General features: G+C 41.3%; 3 protein-coding genes across 3 annotated transcripts; 1 reads left to right on the top strand and 2 right to left on the bottom strand.

Annotated features, from left to right (window-relative positions):
- Positions 1-1,085: 1,085 nt before the first annotated feature.
- On the top strand, positions 1,086-5,050 carry LOC129372163 (neurofilament medium polypeptide-like). Its single transcript, XM_055049252.1, has 4 exons — positions 1,086-1,890; positions 2,736-2,935; positions 3,035-3,159; positions 3,259-5,050. Exons 1-4 carry the CDS (start codon positions 1,137-1,139, stop codon positions 4,400-4,402), a joined length of 2,223 nt encoding a protein of 740 aa, XP_054905227.1. The 5' UTR covers positions 1,086-1,136; the 3' UTR covers positions 4,403-5,050.
- Positions 5,051-7,352: 2,302 nt separating this feature from the next.
- On the bottom strand, positions 7,353-17,382 carry thoc5 (THO complex 5). The gene is made up of 20 exons (XM_055049309.1): positions 17,330-17,382; positions 16,965-17,066; positions 15,638-15,781; positions 14,966-15,079; positions 14,483-14,580; positions 13,272-13,418; positions 13,052-13,166; positions 12,766-12,898; positions 12,585-12,662; positions 12,414-12,457; positions 11,163-11,262; positions 10,327-10,435; positions 9,163-9,264; positions 8,965-9,061; positions 8,772-8,883; positions 8,589-8,692; positions 8,423-8,510; positions 8,220-8,335; positions 7,641-7,831; positions 7,353-7,524 (listed from the first exon to the last, which is right to left on the bottom strand). The coding sequence occupies exons 2-20, from the start codon at positions 17,058-17,060 to the stop codon at positions 7,461-7,463; spliced, it is 2,052 nt and encodes a 683-aa protein (XP_054905284.1). The 5' UTR covers positions 17,061-17,066; positions 17,330-17,382; the 3' UTR covers positions 7,353-7,460.
- Positions 17,383-18,109: 727 nt separating this feature from the next.
- Positions 18,110-24,900, bottom strand: tfip11 (tuftelin interacting protein 11). Its single transcript, XM_055048810.1, has 15 exons — positions 24,792-24,900; positions 24,138-24,343; positions 23,302-23,467; positions 23,040-23,196; positions 22,801-22,928; positions 22,512-22,673; positions 21,874-22,065; positions 21,558-21,737; positions 21,315-21,449; positions 21,115-21,218; positions 20,331-20,499; positions 19,992-20,235; positions 19,720-19,862; positions 18,785-18,944; positions 18,110-18,643 (listed from the first exon to the last, which is right to left on the bottom strand). Exons 2-15 carry the CDS (start codon positions 24,341-24,343, stop codon positions 18,297-18,299), a joined length of 2,493 nt encoding a protein of 830 aa, XP_054904785.1. The 5' UTR covers positions 24,792-24,900; the 3' UTR covers positions 18,110-18,296.
- Between the last annotated feature and the right edge of the window lie 95 nt (positions 24,901-24,995).

Below are 24,995 nucleotides of genomic sequence, written 5' to 3' on the forward strand. Positions count from 1 at the left end.
TTGAAAACAATGAATGATTTTCCTCCAGCTTCACAGTAATGTGCTGATTGTGTTGTTGTGTCACCTAAAATCCCAATAAAAACCAAAGATGTCTGCTGTTGTTATGACAACATTTGAGTTGAAGGGGTGCGAATATTTTGCATGTTTAGATTTTTCGCCTTATTTTCTATTCTGACGTTTCCAGAATGGGTATGCTGGAGGGATGAGTCAACAAAAATAAAAGCCAACCATCTGGCGTGGACCATATAACACATTTTGATTTAATCACTGGACTGAAATGAAACAATTCCTGCTATTTTTGCAAATGTGGCAGATTTCAAATAGCATCATAACTGATCTGGTTGCCTTCTGAGAGCAGAAACAGTAGGACACAAGACGCACAGTGAAACAGACAAAAATGTTAAAGCTGGAGTTGACCACTGAAGAGGGGCAGAGGAGAGGATTACAAATCATATTTCATTTTCCTTCTTTATTCCCTGTTTTACACATTTGAACCTTGTATTGCTCTTCCATGTAAAATCCTGATGACATAAAGTCAAGCTTGTGTCAACTTGACGAAACAGGAAGGAGGGATGTGAATACTTTTGCCAGACGCTGCAAGTGTGAAAATTGTCACTGGCCCAGCAGCTGAGGTGATCCCCAGGAGGGCTGATCTGCAAACTCACTGCAGCAGCAAACAATAAAAAAAGCATCAGCAGAACCCACTGAAACCCCCCCAGTTCACCCTCACCATGGTTTTACATCTTAAAACATAAAAGAAAAAAAAATAATCTGAGCTGTTTATTAGTGTTGGATTGAAATGCGACATGGTTGCATGTTTTAAATTGTGGTGCTTTTTGCCCCTTTTTTTTAAAAAAAATACATATATATATAAAGTAGATGAGGTGATTTTTAAGATGCGTGTTGCATGATATAAAGTTAATACTGAGGTTTGTAGTTTCAGCATCTCAGCTGCTCAGCGCGAAGTTATTTCTGCGCAGCCGGTAGATTTTTTTTTCTTTCTTTTTTTGGGGGGGGGGGGGGCTGTCTCTTTAAAAATGCATTGCCCTTGTGCTGACTAGCGACTATTCCCTCCCTCCTATAAAAGCGCAGCGCTCTCCCTCCTTTGCAGTCAGTTCTCCCCCGGCCTGGCCAACATGAGTTTCACGGTGGACCACCACTTCATGGGGCCGAGCTCCTACCGCAAGGCTCGGCCCACATCCGTGTCTTCCAGCGGCTTCCACTCCCAGCAGCGCCGCCGCCTCACCTACAGCCAGCCGGCCTCCGTCGAAAGCGTGGAGACCTTCAGCAGCGACATGACGCGGAGGAGCGAGAAGGAGATCCTGCAGGCTCTCAACGACCGCTTCGCCGGATACATCGACAAGGTGCGCAACCTGGAGATGCACAACCGCAACCTGGAGGCAGAGGCGGCGGCGCTGCGGCAGAGCCAGGCGGGGCGCATCTCCGTCGGGGAGCACTACGAGAGAGAGCTGAACGACCTCAGGGGGCTCCTGCAGCAGCTGACCGGGGAGAAGACCCGAGCCGCCCTGGAGCACGAACACCTGGAGGAAGACATCCAACACCTGCGGGTCAGGCTGGAGGACGAGGCGCGCAACCGCGAGGAGCTGGAGGCTGCCGCCCGCGCCATGAAGAAGTACGTGGAGGAGTGTCGCTTGGCGCGCTTGGAGCTGGACAAGAAGCTCCGCGCCCTGGAAGAGGAGGCGGTTTTCCTCAAGAAGAACCACGAGGAGGAGGTGGCGGAGCTGCTGGCGCAGATTCAGGGCGCGCAAGTGAGCTTCGACCTGAGGGACACGCTCAAGGCGGACGTTACCAGCGCGCTACGAGAGATCCGCTCGCAACTGGACAGCCACGCGTCAAAGAGCGCAGTGCACGCAGAGGAGTGGTTCAAAGGTGAGGATGGCCAGGTTTCAGCGCAAAAGCTGCAAAGTCCCTCTGTCCATGGTGCTGAAGCCGTTTCTCTGCACGTCAGATAAAAGCTGCAGTGATTCGTTTCCACATAAAACAACGATGTCTATTAATGCGCATTGGTTATCTGGTTGTAAACTTTTCCAATTACATGCGCCGCAGTTGTTGGCTGCATCGACGCGCATGATGATAATTTTCGCAGAAAGACAGGACAGCTCTGCGTGAGATGGCACACAGAGAGGAGACTCATTTGCACTCTGGCTTGCTGCCCTTGCATGCAGTGCATTTTTTACGGTAATGGATGCAAAAAATAAAACTCCTCTACAAGGACACAGTGCGTTGCTTAGACAGCAGGTCAAATTAACGCCTTGATCAGTGCGTCTTCTTCTAAATTTGTGTACCTGTACCTGCCTGCTATAATCAATCGGCTTATTATCTTTTGAATAAAAAAGAAAAAGAAAGAAAAAGTACAGTCACAGTTCAGCTGACCTTTAAGCCTTTAATGTGCTGCAAATCCAACGACGTGCCCTAAAACTTGTGCAGCCGAATCCATGCTGCTCTGAGTGAGTAAAAAGAGCAAACTGCGTGACCTCTGAGTCCAGCTGACTGCAGCAGAGCATCATTCCTTAAGGGGAGGAAGCTGAGTCAGACTGAATGACAGATGGTCAGAGTCAAGGTTACACACGGTCCCAGCGGTGAAGGAAGGGACTGCCAAAAAGTCTGAAGATGGCACATCTAATCTGACATGTACATAAATCGGCGCTGTGAAACGAAAACAGAAACCTGGTTTCTGAATGTTTAATTTTTCTTTTTATTTTGTGCACCTGCAGTGCGCATGGAGCGCCTGTCTGATGCCGCCAGGTCCAACCAGGACGCGATCCGCGGCTCCCAGGAGGAGATCGCAGAGTACCGCCGCCAGCTCCAGAGCCGCACCATCGAGCTGGAGACCCTCCGAGGAGCCAAGGAGTCTCTGGAGAGGCAGCGGATGGAGAGTGAAGACAGACACCAGGATGACATCAACTCACTCCAGGTACCAGACAGGCACTTTTTTCCCCCCTACTCACACATAATCTCCTCAAATCTTCAGTGTGACTCCTGATCTTAAGGTTTCTGTGTTTTCATTTCGCAGGAGACCATCAATCAGCTTGACAACGAGTTGAAAACAACCAAATGGGAGATGGCGAGCCAGCTGAGGGACTATCAGGAACTCCTGAATGTGAAGATGGCTTTGGATATTGAGATTGCTGCATACAGGTTTGCTAGGGTCAAAGTGCACACGTCTTTTTTTTTTTACTATTTAGACACTCCTGCTAAAGGTTTTTAATATTTTTACCAACTGTGGTTTTGAAACAGGAAGCTACTGGAGGGAGAGGAGAATCGCTTTGTGTCAGGTGGCAGCCCCTACACCTACCTGGAGAGCAGGATCTCAGCCCACGTCAAAGTAAAAAGCGAGGAGATCTCAGACACTGTGATTGTGGAGGAACAGACGGACGAGACACAGGTGACAGAGGTGACTGAAGAGGCAGATGATGAAGAGGAGGAGGAAGCAGAGGAGGAAAAGAAAGAAGAAGAGGAAGAGGAAGCGGAAAAGGAAGACGAGGAAACCAAACAGGACGAAGAAGATGAAGAAGCAGATGAGAAGGAGGAAGAGGGAAAGGAAGAGGAGCAGAAGGAGGAAGAGGAAGAAAAGGAAGAGGAGAAAGAAGAGAAAGAGGAAGAAGAGGAGAAAGCTCAATCTCCTGCTGTGAAATCACCAGAATCTAAATCACCCCCAAAATCTCCAGAAACCAAATCACCAGCAGCCAAATCCCCCGAGCCCAAATCCCCTCCTAGTAAATCCCCCGAATCCAAATCTCCAGCTCCCAAGAGCCCCGAACCAAAATCTCCAGAAAAGGAGAGCGCTAAGCCCGCTGCTGCCAAAGACACCCCAAAGGAGGAGAAGAAAGAGGAGAAGTCTCAGCCAGCCAAAGAGGAACAGAAAGAGAAAGAGCCACCTGTGAAGGAGGAGAAGAAGCAGGAACCCAAGGAAAAGGAGCCAGAGAAGATGGATAAATCTGATGCAAAGAAGGACGAGAAGGCAAAGGAAGAAACATCGAAACCTGAGACTCCCAGCAAGCCCGCTGAGGACAAACCTGCTCCAAAACCTGAGCCCAAAGAGAGCAGTCCTCCTGCTAAAGAGGAGAAGCCCGCTGCTCCCAAACCGGAGAAACCAGAGCCTGAGGCAAAATCTGAGAAAACCGAAAGCAAGAAGGAGGAGAAGAAGCCTGAGGAAAAACCAGAGAAAACTGAAAGCAAGAAAGAGGAAAAAAAGCCTGAAGAGAAACCCGCGGCCAAGGTAGAACCAGAGAAAACCGAGAGCAAAAAGGAGGAGAAGAAGCCAGACGAGAAGAGTAAAGAGAAGAGTAAAGAGGAGAGTAAAGGAGCGAAGGCAGAAAAAGCTGAAAAGTCCTCTAGCACTGAGTCAAAGGAAACCAAGGAGGAGAAGGCCAAGAAGTGAGACCTATCGCTGCATTTTTACCTGTGGAGGAGAAGGAGATGCCAAAGAACTGAGTAGGATGGAAGGAGAAGGGTGCAGAGCAGGAGGAAGGAGCTGGGCGCACCCAGCTGTTCAGGCAGGTAACAGTATGTAAGCAATATTGATTTCTCTAGCAAACAACCCCACCGCTCCCCAAGTATGGCCATCTACCCCCCCACCACCACCCCAGACCCCCCAATGCTTCTGACTGTATGGCTGTAGTGAATACAGAATGCTCTAAACTCCTTATGTGAATGTGACAACCGCCCTTAACAGACATCAAGTGCATTTAAAGTGAATCCTGACGGGGCCGGCAGGGCCCTCATGAGCCTTCAAGGGCAGAGATGTCAAAGCTATGTCAAGCTTATGATTGTGAGCAATATTGAATATATATAAATATGTTTATTAAAGGAGGTAGAAATCTCTATATTCTATTTACAGATGAATAATTTAAGGAAGACTTGAGTTTTGCTCGTTGTGCACCAATAATGCTGCTTCTCCAGACAGGTGAACGATGGCGTCTCACTCTTCCAGTCTGCAAATGCTAAGACAATGATGACTGTGCTATGTGTAAACTGCTGAGAATATGCAAAATGAAACACTAAATAAACAATGAAAAAAACAAAACATAAAAAATCTGTGTGGGATCATTTTCTCTCTTTTTTTAATATTACAGTCCTGCAGAAATGTGCAACGTAAGAACTCTTGGTAAAGATTAATGAAGTGTCAGAAGCTCTCATACGAGGTGTGAGACCACAGAAAGGTAAACGCCGGGAGTTACTGCACTGCATTGCGGCTAAAGAGAGGGGGAGCTGTGCCCGTCCTCAGCAGCCGCTGCACCCTGCCTCACATACAGTTGATCACGTTCATAGATAAATCAGTAGTCCTGTCTTCACGGAGCAAGTTCTAAGTAACAGCAGCACCTTTATGATCCAATTTAGTGCTATTGATTCCTTATTACCAAGGTGAGGGGATGAACGTGTGAAAACAGCAGCAGAGGCTGTTCGTTTTCAGAAAACGCTTGTTCAATCAATAGGGACAGATGTAATTGATTATGTCTGTCCATGTCAACTGAATAAGAGACAATTGTCTTTCTAGGAAATTCCCAGCATGAGTGCCACTGAGTGTGCAACTGCTGCAGAAACAGGGTGTGGTTTCCCTCATTCAAACTGCAAAATTGACACACCAAGCAAGAAAACGTGCCTTTGTAGTTTGAATTAGGTGTGTCGACAACGCTCACCTTTCCCTGAGACACACTGGACACACTTTTTGCTGACTCTGAGGATGCATGCTCTGGCAGGTTTGTCCTCATTGCAAACAATACTTCACTAAAGCTGCAGAGCACCAAATTAGAAGCAAAGTAATTCCTCCTCCTGCAGCTATTCAGCTATTCTGCCTCCAGCTCCTCCCACCACAGCAGCATGTTTTTGATGCATACTCCACATATACTAAAAATAGATTCCTGATTACTGATACGGGACTGGATCCTCAGTGGCATTGTGCCATCATTTGTTTAACCCTCTAACCTCCCTATAGGTGTAATACCAAGGAGTGGATGAGTCAAAGTGCCCTCCAGCTTATGGTAGAAAACCGATTTCAGTGCCCAGAACTTGACTCAGTGAGGATAAAGAATACATGGCAAACATGAATCTTTGGTGTCGATTTAGACTCAAATTAAACTTTGACTGATCATATGAAATGAGCTACTAAATTAGCTGTCATTAGCTAATTCAGCATTTCAAGGAGCAGAACTAAACACCCTGAAAACCTGAGCTGCATAGAAACTGCCACCTCCTTCAAATCAGGAGTAAAATCAATTTTGGTAGTTTTCTTTAAAGAATCTGATTACCGGTTTGCACAATAATTAATTACTGAAGCATGGGTTCAGCGTAAATTTGAATTTAAATGAGCGTTTTTGTTTTACTTCATGCAAAGCTTTTAAATGTTTGGCACATTTAGCACACTTTTATTTTTTGTTTTTCATTTGATGTCCTGCTAGTGCATAAATGGACATATTTAAATGAACCTCCCTCCCTACAGCTCTTTTGTACACTAATATAGCATAACCAGTTAACACATCTACAAAAAATCTGCTATCTGAGAACATTACAATTCAGCTAAACATAATATTTTGATATCTTTGCATTGTAAAAACCCCCAAAAAAGCTAAGCTGTATTTTTGCAAAGAATGGTCTTAAGCTATGGAGAGAAGACAAAGCAGCTGTAATTGCAGGGAAAGATGGTTCTGCGAGATATTTCTTCAAAGGTTCAGAAAGCATGCCACACTTTTCAGATTTTTATTTGTAAAAAAATTAATCACTTTCACTTCAAAATTACACACTAATTTGTGCTCAGCTATTATGCAAAATCTTTTTTTTGTTTTTAGACATTTTGAAATAAAGGTTGAGATGTTTGAATACTCTTTTTCAATATCTCTAGGACGTCACTCAGCTGTCTATACATTTTCTTTAAAACATTTTTTTTTATTCTAGGGAGGGTGAGGTTTAATTAAGCTTTCTGCAGAACTGTTTACATTTGATGAATGAAAATCTCCTCTTTCCAAAATTACAAAGAACCTCTCACATTTATTTGATCAAAAAAATGAAAAGCATCTCAGGAAAATTGAGAATTTTGCTAAGATGCCTAGTGAAAAGCTGCCCTGCCTTTAGGAAAGGCTGGACAGTGAAAGAGGGGTCAAAGGTTACCTGCACACACAATGCAAAATGTTGCATTTTGTGTGCATTTGTCCCTGTGGAAATGACTCAGCTTAGCTCTCCACTGAATCACAATGGAATAATAATCGGCCTGCTCTCACATAGCTAAAAATAGAGCAGGAAAGACAAAGGTTGGAGAATAGAGGACAATCAAGAGATTAAATGGAAAACGATGTGTGAAACAGAGCCTGCTAGTCATAGACAAATCTTAAAGACCATTAAAGATGACAACAAGGAAATGTTTTATTTGCAAAATCTTTAAAACGGGACTTCATGTTGCCAAGAGGTACAAACACAATTTCAGAAGGACAAATATGGACGCAGGTCTAACGGTGACTGAAGAAGCCCTGAGGGTGGTTGTACTTGAACGGCTTCAGGCGGTTTGGACCCCTGAATTAAAAAAACATGAAATAAACAGGGAAAGAGAGAGGATGTTAAAGGTAAATTTATATAGCATACAATTACATGATTCATTAAAAATCTATCATTTCTACAAAATTGGATACCTGACAGTACGCAGACACATTTTTTCTCGTGGGAACTCCCGAGGTCCCTCCACACTGTCATCTTGCACTTCTGTCTCCAAATACACGTCCAAGCAGACGCACAGGCGTGCGATCTGATTGGTCAGAAGCTGATGCCCAGGCTTTGGGCCCTGAAGCTCGTTTTTGAACACATTCACTTCGCTCTCCATGGCCTAAAAATGTAAACAATATTTTGATGACAAAACATTACATACAATCTTGCAAAGCAATTCCCATCCCTTAAAATCAAGCAAAGACCAATTTCAGTCTCTAGATGTCCAAAGCTAGAAGACAAAAATCTGAATATGGATGGATATTTAATGGTAGAAATGTCTGAAAATCCTCTTTTCATCCGCGTCATGTTGTGCACTACTTTGTGTTTGCTGACGACAATAATAAGAGACAGGCACTTTTTTACATACATTTGGGCCTGCCAACAGGGACAAATGGTAAAAGGTTAAATGAGGATGAATACTTTTGCAAGGTACTTATTGTATTACAGGACCAAAACAGTAAACTGAGAACAGAATTTGAGGATATAATAAGCTGAAATGTCCATACTCTGAGGTTGTCATCACTGCGCCCGCTGCACTCTCCCTTCCAGTTGAGGGACAGAGAGAACAGAGGAGAGACTTCTGGGTAGCGGGGACTCAGGACCACAGCTGCGTGAAGACGCGCTAAAGGGAAAGCAGCCATGACGGGTTTTACTTTTTTAAAGATTCACAACAAATGACTTCATGTATGGTGTCAGTGACTGGACTCACCTGTTCCTCTTTCGACAACTGCCATGAAGTACAGGTCTGTCTCTCTGGCCAGTCCGGCTTCAGTTACATGATGAGTGTAGGGCAGCTCCTTCAGATGAGATTACACTGAGCATGAACACTGTGAACTTGCAATGAAAATGTTGAAGTGGTTTCTTCTTGAATTTACCAAGTACTCCTGCTGAGTGATGGTGGTCCACCGAGCCAGACGGGAGATGATCTTGGCAGGAAACAGGTGCTGACACTCGGCGGAGATCGGAATGATGTTGTGCTCTGCAGCCACAAACACGGTCAACCTCTTGCAGGCAATCCACAATTAAGATTATTTAACATAAGTTGTAAAGTGAGTCACCTAAAGAAGCAAACTGTTTGTGCAGAGCCAAGCGGGACAGGACTCGCCCCCTCAGCAGCTTCATGGTGGTCTCCATGTGGCTGGCGCTCAGAGAACTGCCCACCAGAACGCCCTGGACATACACAGACATACACCAGCATTTAACAGCAACAGCAGCAGCTTTCCTGAGGCACCTCAGGGTGTCAGCACACACCTCTGATGATTCAGTGGGGAAATGAAGTCCTCCCAGATTCTGGACCCACATGTAGGGATATCCCAGCTCCTCCACATAGTCAGCAAAGGAAACAATCCTAAAGTAGAATTACATGTTAATCCTTCTTGAATATACTGGCAAGTAACATTGTAATCTAGAGCTCGTTTTTTATTCTCCGCTGCTGCTCGATGTCCTTACCCGACTTTGTCAAACTGGTAGCGATTGGCTGGATTGGGAGTCTCTCTTCCTTGGTCACTGGTGTAGAGACAGCTCAGGAGAGTTTCAGATTTAAGAAGCTCTCTGGAAAAAAGAAAACACTGTTACAGTATCTTTCGGCTCTTAAAGGCAGGGTTTCTATGAGAAAGTGTGATAAAGTGTCTGATAAATCCAACACTTTATCAGACTTGAATTTTCAGATTTCTCTGTCCTTTTAAGTCTCTTTTTAAAGAAGAAATACAAACAATCAGGGTGGAAAGAAATGTCCCTTTCCACACAGCTCCTCCGTGGAGATGAGAGTTCTCAGCTCCTTCATACTAGCGGCAGCAGCAATTAGCAAAAACCTGCTGAAACTGCATGCCTGCTGCTTATCATACAAACTACTTCTCTCTCAGTCCAACATTCCTAAGATGGCTGTAAATGGCGCAACGGACGAATGTTGATGTGATGACGGTGAAAGCGAAGTGTCAGAAAGAGAAGGAGCTCCTTAAAGGGACAGGTCCCAATTTCAAGGTGTCAAATTGCTAAGTAAAATTTTCATTAAATCACATTTAATATATACTGCATTTTTATGACGGAAGTTAACATTGTTGATTGTAACACAAAATGGCACCATGTGCCTCGAAAATACAATTACTGACAGATGTATGGAATTAGCATATTAGTTTTTTCTTTGCATCCTCTTTTTTTAGTTGAGGCCTTTTTAAATAGAAATGAATTTGATTAACAGTAAATGTGTCTCGTTACTACAGTTAATCTGTTGTCAGTGTTTTTGTTTGCTTTAAGCCCTACTTTAATAGCAGTTATTCTATATATTATGTTGATTCTTTTAAAAAGTGTGACAGAATTTGTTCAATGGGAGAGAAAGAATTTGACATTATCACAAAGTAAATGATTACAAGAATAAATTACTCAGTACAGCTAATTGGATGGACAATCTGATTTACAAGGGGCAAACAGATGAAAAGATGAATACACCAACAACTGATAAAAGGACAGATTGATGGATATCACTTATTAAAAACATCATTGTGAAAAACATTTTTCCCACACCATTTTTTTTCACTGGATTAAGGGACTAGGTAAAAACATTGCGAGTTTTCCAGTTTGAATAGAACCCTCACACAGAGTTGAGTTTATACACACCCAGCGCTGATGGCCGCGTTGAGGTCTGTGGATGTAGAGACGTTTGTCTTCACAGTCAAAATATTCAGATTCATCAGGTAGAAGAAGTAGAGATGCAGAGTGCTGCCATCTGTAGGAATAATGAGGGAAATAAATCATCCTGAGAAGCCAATTCACTGCTATCGTAACACGCTCTCATCCTTCCTTCATTAATCCTCCCAATGATAGCCCTCATAGGTTTACTTCACACTGCAGGGAGTTGGAGAGCAGCAATAGGGCGTGGTCAGTGTGGCAGCTTACCGCACCTGGGGAGCACACACTATGCTGATGGTCATCTTTTAACATACTGTCTCTGCAGTAACATTGAACTCAGTGACACGCTGTCAATCACTCACACCTATGCTACTCTCTTTTTGCTTTTCCTGCACTAAAAAGGCTGCTGGCAGCAGAGTGAGGGGGTGGGGGGGATCAGGAAGGGAAACTGGGGTAGAAACAAAGCAGAGAGAGAAAACGCTTACAAGATGCTGTAGGTGCTGCAGACCTACGATGCTGCAAGTATCTACTTCCCTTAATTTCCTCCCCTCCCCTCCCACATTAGGTAGAGTTACGCCTGCAATGCAGATCTCCCCCATAATCTGTCACCATGTTCCCTTTGTTGCCAGCAGAGGGAACACTAGGGTCAAGCGGTGTCATGCCACAGCAGAGCCGCTCACGATTTCTCCCTCATACAACCATAAATATAGTTACATCGCAGCACAAAAAATATGTGGTCACATTACAAAGTGTGCATGAGAAAACAACTGTAAATATTAGGACGTATAGTGTGAAAAAAAAAAAGAAATGGAGAAAATCTTTACCTTTACACTGAAGGTCCAAGCTCAGAGAAAGAGGGTGTCTTTTTAGCATCTCTCGTCTTTTGTCGTCCAGTTGTCCACCTGTTGTCGGCCTCCTTCTCTTCTGTCAAACACACAGCCACCATGACATAACATTAGAAAACACAAAAAGGCAGATGTTTCATGATGTTTATGAGATGCAGTTAGAGAACCAAATAGCTGAAAAGACTGTGGAGAAATGGAAAGAAACATTTTTCTTTTGTTAAATGAGAGGATGTAGAGAGCACTACATGATGACATAAAAGTTTAACTTTTACCTTTGAAGTTTATTAAAAGGTAAAATAAAAAAAATTTATGAAAAATTAATTGATGGTAAAAGACTGAGAAAGGCAAAAAGGGAGTTTGGGGGCACAATAACAGGGCAGGCCCACAACAGCAGGAGTGGCCGAGTCCAGTCCTCCAGACCCAGAGTTTTCAGGCTCAACATACATGAAGCAATTAAGTTGCTCACTAAAAGGCTCCACTAGAGTCTGATGACTTGATGAACAGGTAAATCAGACAAATAAGTCACTGTGTTGGACTAGGGACAAACATACAGAACAGTGGATGTAAGGGACTGGAGCTGGTTGATTTTCAACGCAGGCCTTTTTACTGCTTGGTTTGACAGACAGACACATGGATGATGGATGAATGCCGGCCAAATCAATGGACAGACGAATATAAGAATAAACAAACTAATGGATGGATGAACGGAAAACTTGTCTAGACAGATGAAAAATGGGCAGATGGATGGCTAAAACTTTCAGGAAATAAAGTCATTAAATACATATTTTTCACCCTCTCTCTCAAACATTGTTATGCCTGAAAAAAATAATACTCAAATGCTAGTTTTTAAAACTGTGTCACAACCTTCAGTTCATAAATCATATCTTTAAGTCACAACTAAACCTTCATCCATTTAGATGCTAAAATCCAGCTTTGCTATGATGCTGAGAGTGCATGTCCCAGACGGACTCAGGTTACAGTCACCTCCCCGATCTGGGTAAATATTTCCCAGAATCCCCCACTCGCCTCCGGATGTAGACATCGATCGATCGCTGCTACTCTTTGAGCCACCCGACCACAGCGTGTGGAAAGCAAAACTTCAGGCAAGGGTTTCCGTGTCCAACCCAGAGACAGGTATTTATAAAACAACTGAACTCACTAACCTCTGAGCACGCGCGCGTGTGTGTGTGTGTGTAGGTGTGTGTGTGTGTATCCTGTCCTGAAACTCACCGTTTTCTCCTGCTCCTCTTCTGCATCTGAATCACTCTCATCATCTGGGAACAAAAATGTCACATTTTGAAGAACAGATATGTTAAAAAAAAGAAAATCCAACTAAATGGACAGAAGTTGAGTTTTTAATGTGGACAGACTCCAGTGGCATCAACATGGCGCTGCATGTACCTTGAGAATCATCAGGAGGCTTGGAAAGGGCCCTGGCCTCGTCCACGTCACCGCAGATCGACACACTCAGGTTCTTGTCTAAAATATGAAAAAAATAAATCAGTTATCAAATCGAAAATGCATGGTGAGCTGTCCAACTCAAATATCTTAATTATTTGTGATATATTCTGTCTTGACTCACCACAGGCTTGGCCGTAAGCATTTGCTTGAACAAACAGCACGTAGAGCGGTGGAGGAAGGTGACGGGCAATCTCTGCCTGCTTCTGGGTCTTTTCGAATGGCATGGACAGGTACTCCTGCACTGGGAGAGATGCCTGTGGAGACAGAGCATGAGGGGAAAAGGGGTCGTCACTGAATTTGCAAATAAAGTCACCAAAAACTAGCTGAGAATTTCAAACTGATTCTAGGCTAGAATATAAACAGAATAACAAAATTTGTCTGTTTTCCTTCAACTTTTTATAACGTACCTGCATGATGGCATTCAGTCCAGGCTGAAGGCTTCCCAGATGCTCTTTCTTTACCTCTATGGTCTTCTGAATTTTCTCCTTAGTGGATTGTGACTCCTCGTATTTCTCCGCCAACCTGGATTCCAAAGACTAACGCTTAACTTCTTTCACCTCTCCAAAAGTTAATAAAAACAACACCAAGTTATTCCAACTCTGGGCGACTCTGCTTCCGGTTTTTCACCTCTTCCTCTGTTCCAGCTCCCAGTCCAGTCTTGCCAGTGTCAGCTGGTGGGGATCATTTTTGGTCAGGCTGGGCCTGGAAATCTCCGGCGGAGCATCCTGGAAGAACTCCTCTTCGCTCACCAGGTCAATTTCTTCATGCTTGGATCTGAAGCAGGAAAGATGCTAATCAATGTGACAAAATATAAATCTGAAAATGTGAAACATTTGAGGATTGCTTTCAGTGTAACTGGACTGCGGTGTTTATAAGTACTTTTCGAGTCGCTTGATCAAAGTCTTTAAAGTTTCATTTTAATATGCAAAAGCTTACTGTGACAACGTTTCAGATACATTTCCATGTAAAAGTGTTAATATCTATTGAACTTCATTAAACCATAATCTTCAATGTATTTTATTATTTCTTTAATATGACATAACAATATAACCTACCAAGATATGCATTTATGAAGTGGCAAGAAAAGAAAATATGGGTTTGAAAATGTTTTACAAAGAAAAGCCTGAAAATTTTTCTTTATAGAACCTTTTTATTGCCATTTCCTTCTTATTGCAGCTGCAACCAGAAGAAACAGATAATTACTTGACTATCCATTATTTTTGCAAAACACACCAAACTCAGCTAGTTTGAATGTAGAGGATCTTTGAACTTGCATGTTTAAATGTTCCGACAGATTCTTAACCAGGTTTGGGTTTTGACACAAAGCCGTTTCTCTGGCTTTGTGTTGTCCAGCCATCTTGCCATTAATTCTGACCAGTTTTCCTGTCTCTGCTGAGGAAAATAATCCCCGCAGCAAGATGATGCTGCCATCTTCATGAAGATGTTTACTGCCTAATGTTCTCTGAGGCCTTTTCAGAACAGAGTTGAAATTACACACATGTGGACTCTATAAAACTATGTGACCAAATCTGGTTGCACTTGATTTTATTTAGGTGTAGCAGAGTAAAGGGGGCTGAAGACAAATGCATGCTGCACTTCAGGATTTTAATAGAAATAAAATTTAATACATCATCTATTTTCAATAATGCACTACTTTCTATTGGGTTATCACATAAAACACATCAAACTCTGAGGTCGTAACATGACAAAATAAATATTTTTGCACGGCACCGTCTTCCAGTCCTTTATGCCAAGGTTAACTGGGGCGACATCAGTGACGTACATTGTCTCAATAAAACTATAAATGTTTAATTTAACAAAGAGTAATTCACACTAACTTGAATTCGAGACACTTGCTGATCTCCTTCTGAAGATGCATAACCTCATAGAGGAGGTTCTGCAGCTGAAGATGAAGCACATCGACCTTTTGCTTTGCCTGAGGACAGAAACATAAATCGCTGGTGAGGCTTTTCCACCAGAAGAATCACCTGACGGACGCAAAACAAACACCAATACATTTATACCTGACAATATGCCAAAACTGAGAGCCAGGTTTATGTGAAATCAAAGATTAATGAGCTTAAATACAATCTACAGCGAACATTTACAATTTAACACAAGCGCACTCAAACTGTTTCTGCAGACTGTAGCATCTACTGCAGTTAGATGTTGCAAGGACAAAAGTGCTTAGTTCACCACTCCTTCAGTGATCAGCACAAAGGAAACTCGCATCAGCATTTTTTTTTGAGAATATATAGAATAGTACAACTCAACTTATTTTGTCTGTCATTAACTCCATTGTAGAACTGTGGAAGAATTACCTCATGGGTTTGGTCTCGCCCTCTTTTTAGACGCATGTGAGCTAAACGGTTGAGTTTTTTCAGGTTCATGAAGTGGATGCAGCCCTGCATGCGTCTCAGCTCCACCTCAGCATTCTAAGGAGAAACACACCAGTGAGATAGATATTTAAGGTCCTCCTACTGTATACACTGCAGATACAAGGAGGCGTGGAATCTGAGAAGCTAAATATCTGCAGCATTGCTTCCAGACATCTTAGAGATATTTCCCTTCTTAATTATTGATTCCTTTGAAGAAATATCAATTTTAAGAGACATATTTTAAATGTAGCAAGTAGTTAGTCACTGATCAATGTGTATGATTACACATAATGAAAAAAAAAAAAAGATTTCTTCATTCGCTTATGCTGATCTGACAGTTCCCTTTCTTGTCAATGTTTTGGATCATTTTAATAGCATTTTTTTAAAGAAATTCTTACTTAAAACTTCAGTTTTAATCAGAATACATATTCTGTATATAGGTGCCGTTTATGTATAAGGAGTACTTGTTTTTTTTTTTTACTGAATTGAAAAAGCAAAATAATCAACCCCATACATAATTGAGAAGAAAACAAAACACACCACAGTGAATTGAATTAAAGTACTCTCCACTAAGAACAATGGAAAACTATATTTATGTTGAATTGATTGTTTTACCCCCTCTTTGGCGCCGTTGGCTTTCAGCTCCTGGATCTCACTCATGACTGCAGCCAGACTCTCACAGGATTCTTTGTACTGCAGGTAGTCCTGCTCGGGGTCCCTGCCGTCCAGCTCCCCCTCCTCATTATAGACACGAACGTCCTGAATGAAGCAATAATTAAAAAGTTAACAATCCACATGTATTTATAGGTCACCTCTTTCCTGTTGCTCTCATTGTGTTATCAACGTTAAATGAAAAACTAAATATTTTGGTCATAATTCCTCATATTTGTCCCCTCTTTGTGACACGATTATTATACAGGTTGCAGTTAAACAATATTTTCCTCTTTTGTTTCCTTCAAGATGTCAACGCTGTCCTAAATGAGAGTGTCAATAAAATCTCTTGGGAAAAAATTACGACACCTTATGAAATATAGTTTTTATAAGAAACTGTTCATACATCAACAGCTAATCACAATTTCATCTAAAAAAAAAAGTAATTTAATTGGACTATAACACAAAAAATAACCTGATTTGATGCATTAAGTAGAGAACAAAAGTTGGAAAACTCTCCTTGGCTTCTCATGGCAATTTACAAGACTAACACCCCTGACTATATGTGACTGGAGATGGTTTTATGCATTATCAATTTATTATGGTTCGCAATGTGTGCATTCGAAGATAGAATCAATAAAGCAAGGACACAAAATCATACATACATAATAAAGGTGCAGCTCTGCTTCAGCTTTAATTGTTTTCCACTGGGCCTCATATTTTCCTCTGACAGACTAACATTTACAAGAATTCACGGTGGATGGCGTGATGATGAGCATCTCTGAGCTTAATGGATGTCAAGTTTGTGCTGACAGTTGTTTTGAATGTCCCCCACCTGAAACCAGGCTGCTTTCAGGTTCTTCTTCTCAGCCTTTCCACATCCCAGCTGCAGTCTGAAGGCCTCAGACAGCTTTTGATCTTACCATTGAGTTCACCAACACTTCAGAACTAAATACCCTAAACATAAAAAGGGCAAACCTACACCAACATGCGGAGAAAACGTGTTCGAATCATTTGATCCGATTATGAAATTACTAAAACTAGTTTTTGACATTTTACGTGGGACTAAATACAGAGGTGTCCTAAATGATTCCTTTACCGAAGTAATTTTTAGTCATATTTTATAGAAAATGTTAAAGGTGCCTTTAAAATGTTAAAGGGGGTTTTCGTGTTAATTTAAAACACAAATCTTTGTATCTGTTGGGTTTTTTTATTTTATTTTATTAAAATGGTCATGAAGTCAGATGAAGACACACTGTCTGCAGAGCGTCGGTTGTCTGGTTGTGCTTACCTGGTCCACATCCCCCCGGCCTCGCTTCGTCTCTGGGGTCCCTCCTTCACCGCGGAGAACCTTCGACTTTCTCTTCTTTAAGGCATCGGTCGACATGGCTATCTACGTGCATAAATAAATGAAACGACATGAAACCTCAGTTTAGCAACATGTTGGATGTATATGCTAATGTTAGCCACATAGCCTGTGATAGCTTAGCTGCTAACAGGCTCAGCCGCTAATAGTCGTCTTTCCTGACGACTATAATGAATAGAATTAGTCTATTATTGTGTTTCAAAACGCTCATGCACTAATTTGTTCGAAAAAATTGGCACCGTAATAGTTTAATAGTAAATTAACAACAAAGAGCTATAATGTTGTCTTACCACAAAGCGCCGAATGTTGACGGAAGCCTGGATGAGCCAATAATCAACAACCGAACCACAATAAGCAGAAAGAAGACTGCCACCTACTGTTCCTGTGTGGTTACCAGGAGTACCTCTTTCAGTGTCAAAAATGTTTTGTCATGTTAGTTGTATTACAATAAATTATATGGAAACAAAACATAAAACTTTTCCAGATGAGTATTACTGGAAATTTGTAAGACTCATCGGGAGAATTAAGTTATTGTACATTTTCTACCTTTGATTAATTTTACCAGGATTGTCTTATGGCTATCAACAGGAAGTTAAACAGTTTAGAGACAGATTAAGATGGGTCTTGTTATTCACAGGGTTGTCTTTTTGCGTCTCTTCTAGAATTTGCTCTCCAAAAAAAGAGAGTGACTCTACTGTCTTTTCTGTGTTGCTCTAGCATTTTTATGCTATTCCAGTTAAAGTTAGTGAGAATGATCAAAGTAAATTTTCAGCTTTCTATGACAGTTCCTAGCTACTGCTATGGATGCTCTGCATTGTTTCTAAAGTTTTATTGAGGGAGATGTAGTAGTTCTTCCCAAGTAAGAAAACTCCAGGATGTTCCATTCTCATTAGACAATTCCCACTATTGTTCCGCCAATGATGAAAGTAATGAGTTGGCTTATGCTAGATCTGTCATAAACTTGCAAAGAAGGGATTGAAAGACAAAACTTGTATGCTGTCTTTCCATAAAAAGTCCAAAGATGCATTAAAGGAATGTCAATTCTAACTGAAAGGTCATTCATAAATAAATAAAAATAGAAAACATGTTTTATTTGTGGAAAGTAGTCTGTGAATGGTCATCATTTTTATTCAGTCTGACAGTTTTTAAATTTATATGCGTGACAAATAACCACTGCTAAAATTACATGAAAAAGTTGCTTTACTTTTTAAATCGTTTCATAAAAAAAAAAAAACCAAAAGCTTCGTCTGTCCAAGTTCACTTTGCCATATCTATGAGACTCTGCAAAGACGTGGGAACCCAAGTCTTCTCCCCCTGCACGAACACAACGCCCCTGTCTATGTAGATCACAATACGGCCAAATGTGTAGAGCTGCTTCCCCTCGTGCCGTTTGCCCACTAAGGGCATGAAGACGATGTTGTTCTCCTCTGCTTTGGTCTGAATGAGATCTTTAAAGTTTGTTGGCACACCAGTACTGATGCCTCTATGAGCCACACTCTCAGCATCCCTGCGCTCCTGCAGCGCTTCATATTGGAAGTCCTTCCGTCTCTCTGTCTGTGTGAGATATGCAATGTTCTCTCTTGCTCCTGGTTGCATGTATCCCCCTGTGGTTGCAAAAGTGAACAAGTGTTATGATAGGTTTCAGTGGAAAGGCAAGCTGAGATGCAATAATAGTTTTAAGGCAAAACAACTTTTTTATGACTCTTCAGTACATATTTTAAAGGAATATGGACAATGTCCCGTACCTGAAGACACTGCTCGGTTCATGATGTCCAAAGCTTCGTTGAATTTCTCTTTAATGAGTGGTTGCGCCAACAAGACGTCGCTGAACATGCTTTTCCAGCCGAGGTACCACTTAGTAATTTCCTCATAGTTTGGACTATTGCTCAGCCATGAACACAGCACCTTTAACCAACACAGATACAAAACATTAAAGTTATTAACATATTATTACTGACTAGAAATACTTTTTTATAAATCCCAATAAAATAGGTGTCACTCCAGGATCCCTAAAATATCACTGAGTTTTCAATTAAGTAGAAAGATTATATATGCAAAGTGACTGAAGGTAAAGACATTAACTAGTTAATATACTAAAGTAAAAGTTTGCTGATATTATTGAAACTTTGAGATTTCTTTATAGGTAAAGAAATCTGCACAATTGCTTTTTTTTAACTGGGTGTCTAACATAAGGTGTCCCTTATATTATCTCAGATCCACTTCTGATTGGCTGATCAGTTCCTTCTGATGTCTCCTCCCCAGGAAGTGCATAGTATTGAGTTAAGTTTGTGCAGTAGACAAATTTTACACCCATCACTCTGTTTTTCGTTTTAATGTCATAGGAATACATGATGCCGTATGAAAGCAGCACTCTACTACTTATTCTACTCTGCAGTATTTCACAAAAATTTTCTTTCCTAAATTTACAATTACATTTACAGTTGTATAATAAAATTAATATTGTTTGTCTCTGTTGGTAGTTAAACTTTTTTGGCCGGAGTTTAATTACCTTTGATTGTAAACAAATCATAGTCCTGAAAAATACTTTGAAATTTCCAAATTTCTTAATGTTATTTAAACTACTTACATCTCACTACATAATTAGCCTAATAATGTACAGACTTGAAGATGATCTACTTATATGTCCATAAGATCTGTTTTATTCCAAGCACTCACTTACCTGCAACCATTTAGGAAAAAAGTTTTTATCCAAAAGCGAGACCAGGCTGGAGGGTGACAGCATGCCTTCCCAGTCCATCACCCAGTGAAATGGCTCCATCTGCTGCTGGTGAGGGTTGATAACCAGTTCTTCCAGACACAAGGCTTCCCCCAGTGCACAGAAGAGAGACTACCATTAGTAGCAGCCACAACAAATGGAGAACAGAGAGCAGCAAAGTATACATTCATTAATGGATTTACCAGACATTGTCCTAAGCATTCCTGCGGACCTACCTAGTTTAGGGATGATGTTTTTCACCATGAAGGCTTCCCATGCGCCTGCCGTGAACACATTCTTCCACGGCTGCAGGATAAGGCGGGCTGAGGCATCGCTTGGATGCCACCTTTGCAAAGCGTTGGACAGTTTGCTCCTGATCGGTGGGTAAAGAGGCTCCAGACGGGCTTGGAGCAGAGGCAGCCAAGGGTGGATCCAGGAGTGAATCGGGACGGTGTCGGTCAAAGGGTTCCAGTTATCCACCTGTGTCAACAAGATAGAAGTTCACTCTTAAAATCCATCTTCTGATGCTGGTATTAGGGAGAATACACAATCATGTGAGACGGTCTTTGTCTTGCCTCTCGCTGCAGTCGGGGTAAGATCATCTGCTCCAGCAGCTGATCTAGGATCCATGGGGGGAGAATAGGGGTCCACAAATCCAAACAGTCCACCATGGGCCCAACGAGTCGAGGCTGCCAGTTGGACACACAGGAGCGCATCACTGGGATCCACACCTCCCATAACAGTCTGGATGAATAAACGCACATCACACACTTTACAAACACAAACTGAAATATAGTGGCAGAAGTTGACATCCTCTTATAATCAGCACAACTGCTGTTAAATAAGGTGTTTTAATACATGTTTATAAACATTGACACAACTTGAATTTTGCAAACAAGAATTTATTTTACATATTTTAATTGACTGAGGACTTCTCTAATGTAAATAGGATAACATTTATTTAGAAATATATTTAGAAATGCATATACATTCGCCCCATACTAATAGTTTAATAAAAAGAACTATCAAATATATCAGAATTAGGCCAGTTTTCCATGGGTGCAAAATGTATCTGCAAGCTGCTAAGTAGGATTTACCTAAATATCATAATTTATATTTAAGATTACAGTGGGGATTAAAGAATATTATCAAATTCTAATTTGTGCATTTACTTTTTGTATTTAAAATTCTCTAATTGTGTGATTACTCTGCCCACAAAAAGAGAATTATGTTTTAAATGTTTTGTTAAAAGCCCAAAATTAATGAGAAACTCATGTCAATTAAGACTAGATAGAAATTCTGTTTGGCACAAATTCTTCACGAGGCACATCTGAGTCTCTCTTTTTTGTTTAAAATCACCTGTGGTATGGATCCATGTTTGAATGTGGACCACTGGAGTGCATGTCCTGGGACTCGAGGATTGCTCTCCACTGACCAATGTCTTCCAGACAATATGAGCTGTCCTGAAATAATCAGACAAACAATATGAGCTGTCCTGTTGGCAGTATCACTTAAAAATGTCATCATTTTCTTCAGCTGTGATGATAGCAGAAGAATACCTTGAGAGGGTCCCAGGAGGAGAGTTTCTCTTTGAGTAACGGGTGTACAACAGCAACAGCCAGGTCCCCCAGTCCCATTGTCTTGTACTCTTCATAATAATCAGTCTGCAGGGTCTCAAACATACGGGCACACTCCTGAACAGAGGAAGAAGAAGAAGTGATTAAAAGAATAGGGTTGGAACGATAAAACTCAAAATGCTTGACGATAGAGGGTCTACAGTGTATAATCAGTGTAACATAAACCTGCAGGGTTGGTCCCTCGCCCGGGGCCGTCTCCTCCGTAGGAAATCGCTCCACCAAGGCCAACACAGTCTCCATTCTTTTAATGGCATTCTGCTCTGTGTCCAGTCGACTCTGCAAGGCTCGAGATTCGTGGCTCAGAGAAACAACCACGTCTTTTTCATGCTGCAAACGCCTGGCGGACTGCAAAACATGCACCAGGGAAAGAAATGAAGCTTAGAAACCGTTTGGTAACTCTTACATTTGTACCTCAGATTATTAATATTTTATGAAGATTAAGTCTTGCTCCTGCTGAATGCACTTCACTGTTTCCCCTCACCTGTAAAATGTCCTGCTCTGTGAGGTCTATCAGAAGCTGCAGGTTGTGCTCGAGCTCAGGGAGAGCAAAGCCAGATCCTTTCTGATCGCGAGTGGCCAGACTTGGTGGGGCTTCATCTGGAACGCTGTGTTTGTTGGATATCTGGCTGTAGCTGTAGTAAACCTTCTGCTCTCGGCCAGTCATATCTATGACCTTAACCAGGAGAAACATAGGAAAAATACATTTAAAACGCTAAATAGCAGGCTTCAATGGACTCACATGTTCAAGATATTCATGCCCAAAACTCTTCATTTTGTTCCAGAGGTAGTATTCCCAGTGAAAAATTAACATTGTTACGTCTATGACTCATTTGCTAACATATAAACAAAAATCCTGCTTTCTAAATTTAATGAGTAAGAATCCATATAAAACCATTCAAAGCTAGCAATGATGTGAGAGAGGGGAGGAATAAATAAGAACGATTTCAATGCCTGAAAAAGTAAGAATGTATACTTCACAAAATACTCTAGTGTGTGAGGGCCATAAATGTGAGTGCAACTTTATTTTTAAGCTTAAACACATTAGCCCAACTCCCCCAAAACTGTTGTGTAATCCATGCGAACATATATGAAGGAATCCAATCTAAGGCATTGACATACCTTGACTTGTGCCAGCTCTCCTGCAGATGCCGGTGTGCCCCGATAAGCCATTTTACCTTTAGCTTTTAGCTCATCTGCAGTTTTGTAGGAGTACTTTGGCTTCTTCTTTCCTGCAGTCCCAGCCGGATCCTTACGCCACTGGCCTAACTCTTTCTTAAATTCCTTTAAAACAAAAACAAATCATGCTAAAGAGGCTCTGCGGGATCAGGAAACAGGTTATGAAAAGCAAAAGCCATAGTGGATATAAATGGGAAAAGAGTGAATGACGACATCTGTTCCAGTAGTTTACCTTTTCCTCCTCCTCCTCAGAGTCAACCACGGGGAAGTCCTGAAGGCTCTGCTGAGTTCGCTCATTGCCATAAGCACCAACTGCTCCTTTTCCCTTACGAACTTTGGCCTCAATGGGGTTCACAATACCTGCAGCAATGGCAGAGAACTTCATGTTAAAGTTTCCCAACTACACCACCTCTCCTCTGAAATGTAAACAAAATGACACAACAAGACAATATCACTGACAGTTCTACCCACCTTGAGCATTCTTGCCCAAACCTTTTCCTGGCTGGTAACCCATTTTCTGCAGAAGTTTCTGTCCAATTCCCTTGGTGTGCTTCTCCCAGTTTCCAATGCCTTTACCAGATTGTATGCCACCTGCAAACCTCTGGGACTGATTCCCACCAAAAGTACCCTAGAAAAACAAAGCATTTTAAAAGAAGGTCTTGCTAGTCTTCCCTATATTTTCTTCAAATTAATGGTTAGCAAATGGACAAAATGCAGACATAAATGAATTCACCATCTGAAGTTTTTTGGGAGCTGTCGCACGAGGAGGAGGAGGAACTGGAGGGGAATCATCATCAGAGTCATCAGAACCTCCTTCTTGCTGCTGCTGTTTCTCCTCAGCTGCAGTCTTACGCACACCAGCACTCACAAAGCTCACTGGAGCAGTGTAGTCTTTAGACCTGGAGAAAAAAAAATGTCACAACCATTTACAGTGCCTTGAATAATAAAAATGCTCCACATTTTGTCCAACCATGAATTATTTTGTTAGCAAAAAACAACCGGTTTTTATTTAAACTAGAAAATAGAAACAATTCTGCTAACAACAATTATTGCTTTACCATTTCCAAGATCTTCCAGTTTACTAATGTTACATCAAAGGTCTATGTATTAATAGGTTTAATAAGTTTTTACATGCTAGGCCAAAATAATCTTGTTTGCTATATTTGCATTCAACATATTAAATAAAATCTAGTGTAAAAAAATGAATTCAGATGTCAACTTATTGGTAAATAGAGCCTATTGTGTGTAATTAATGTCAGCATGACTTCAGCTGATCTGTGAAGGCCTCAGCCAACACTAGCTAATGAACATGTAACGCAGCATACAAGTCAGGGAGAAAGTTGTGGAGGAGTTGGACCTGGGTTAGATAGTGATGAATGTAACATTTTAACATTTTTATTTGTATAAAACCAGATCTCTAGTTTGTGTTGGTTTGACATATTAAATTAAAGGTACATAAGTTAGTGATTGTAATATTGGAAAAAGACCATGGGTATTAATATTTTTTACAAAACACATTAACTGAACCTATTACTATTTGTGAACAGAAATCAGCTTAGGTGACACTACCTCTTGCCTCCGAAGCTAGGTCTCTCATCCTCATCTGAATCCCTGTCAGCCCAGATGCCATAGGTGGCCTGCTCCTTGGTCTGCCTGAACCTGCGACGCTCCGGGTTGAACTCGTTGGCCAGATCCCAGTCTGTCACTTCAAAGCTCTCTATCTCCACACCTTCCTCCTCCTCTTCCCTCCGCCCGTAAAGGTGAGACATGGACATCTAAATGTTGAGGCAGGAAACACAAAAAACAAAACAGAATATGTGAAAATTGGTGACCTGATGGCAATCAAAACTTGTGACTGAAAACAGAGGGGGAAAAAATATATATTGTACTTGTGTTAAAAGTGTCAGAAAATACTGCGTTTCCCTTCAGAAACAATATAAATGTTACTGCTTTAAAAGTAACAACTAGGATTACAAATACGATATTGTTTTTGTAGCAGCGATTTGCTCATAGTTAACCAGAACAAATAAAATATTAACAAAAAAAAGACAATGTTGAAAAAATTATATTTACACGTTGCCATTTAGCGACAACAAATAAAGAGTAATTAGGCGACCTGAAAGCTAATGTTAACTAGCAAATTCTAACGTGGGCCATAATCTATACGTCTGTACGTTGAAACAATTTAAACTGAAAAACATATAATTATTTTATCATACTCACGTTAAAGTTTATGTAATATTCTTATTCGAGATCAACAACATGTTTTTTTAAAATAAGAAAATAGAAACAATTCTGCTAACGACAACGGTCGTTTTAGCAGATCGAAGTACTTCCGGTTTACAGGTGTCACATCAATTCTTGTTCATAACGAAAGCATAGGCATGAATACGAACAAAAATAAAAGTCTGTTTTTCCCCGACTTAG

The sequence above is a fragment of the Poeciliopsis prolifica genome, unplaced genomic scaffold (genome assembly GCF_027474105.1).
Source record: "Poeciliopsis prolifica strain line A6 unplaced genomic scaffold, Auburn_PproV2 SCAFFOLD028, whole genome shotgun sequence".
NCBI classification, from domain to species: domain Eukaryota; kingdom Metazoa; phylum Chordata; class Actinopteri; order Cyprinodontiformes; family Poeciliidae; genus Poeciliopsis; species Poeciliopsis prolifica.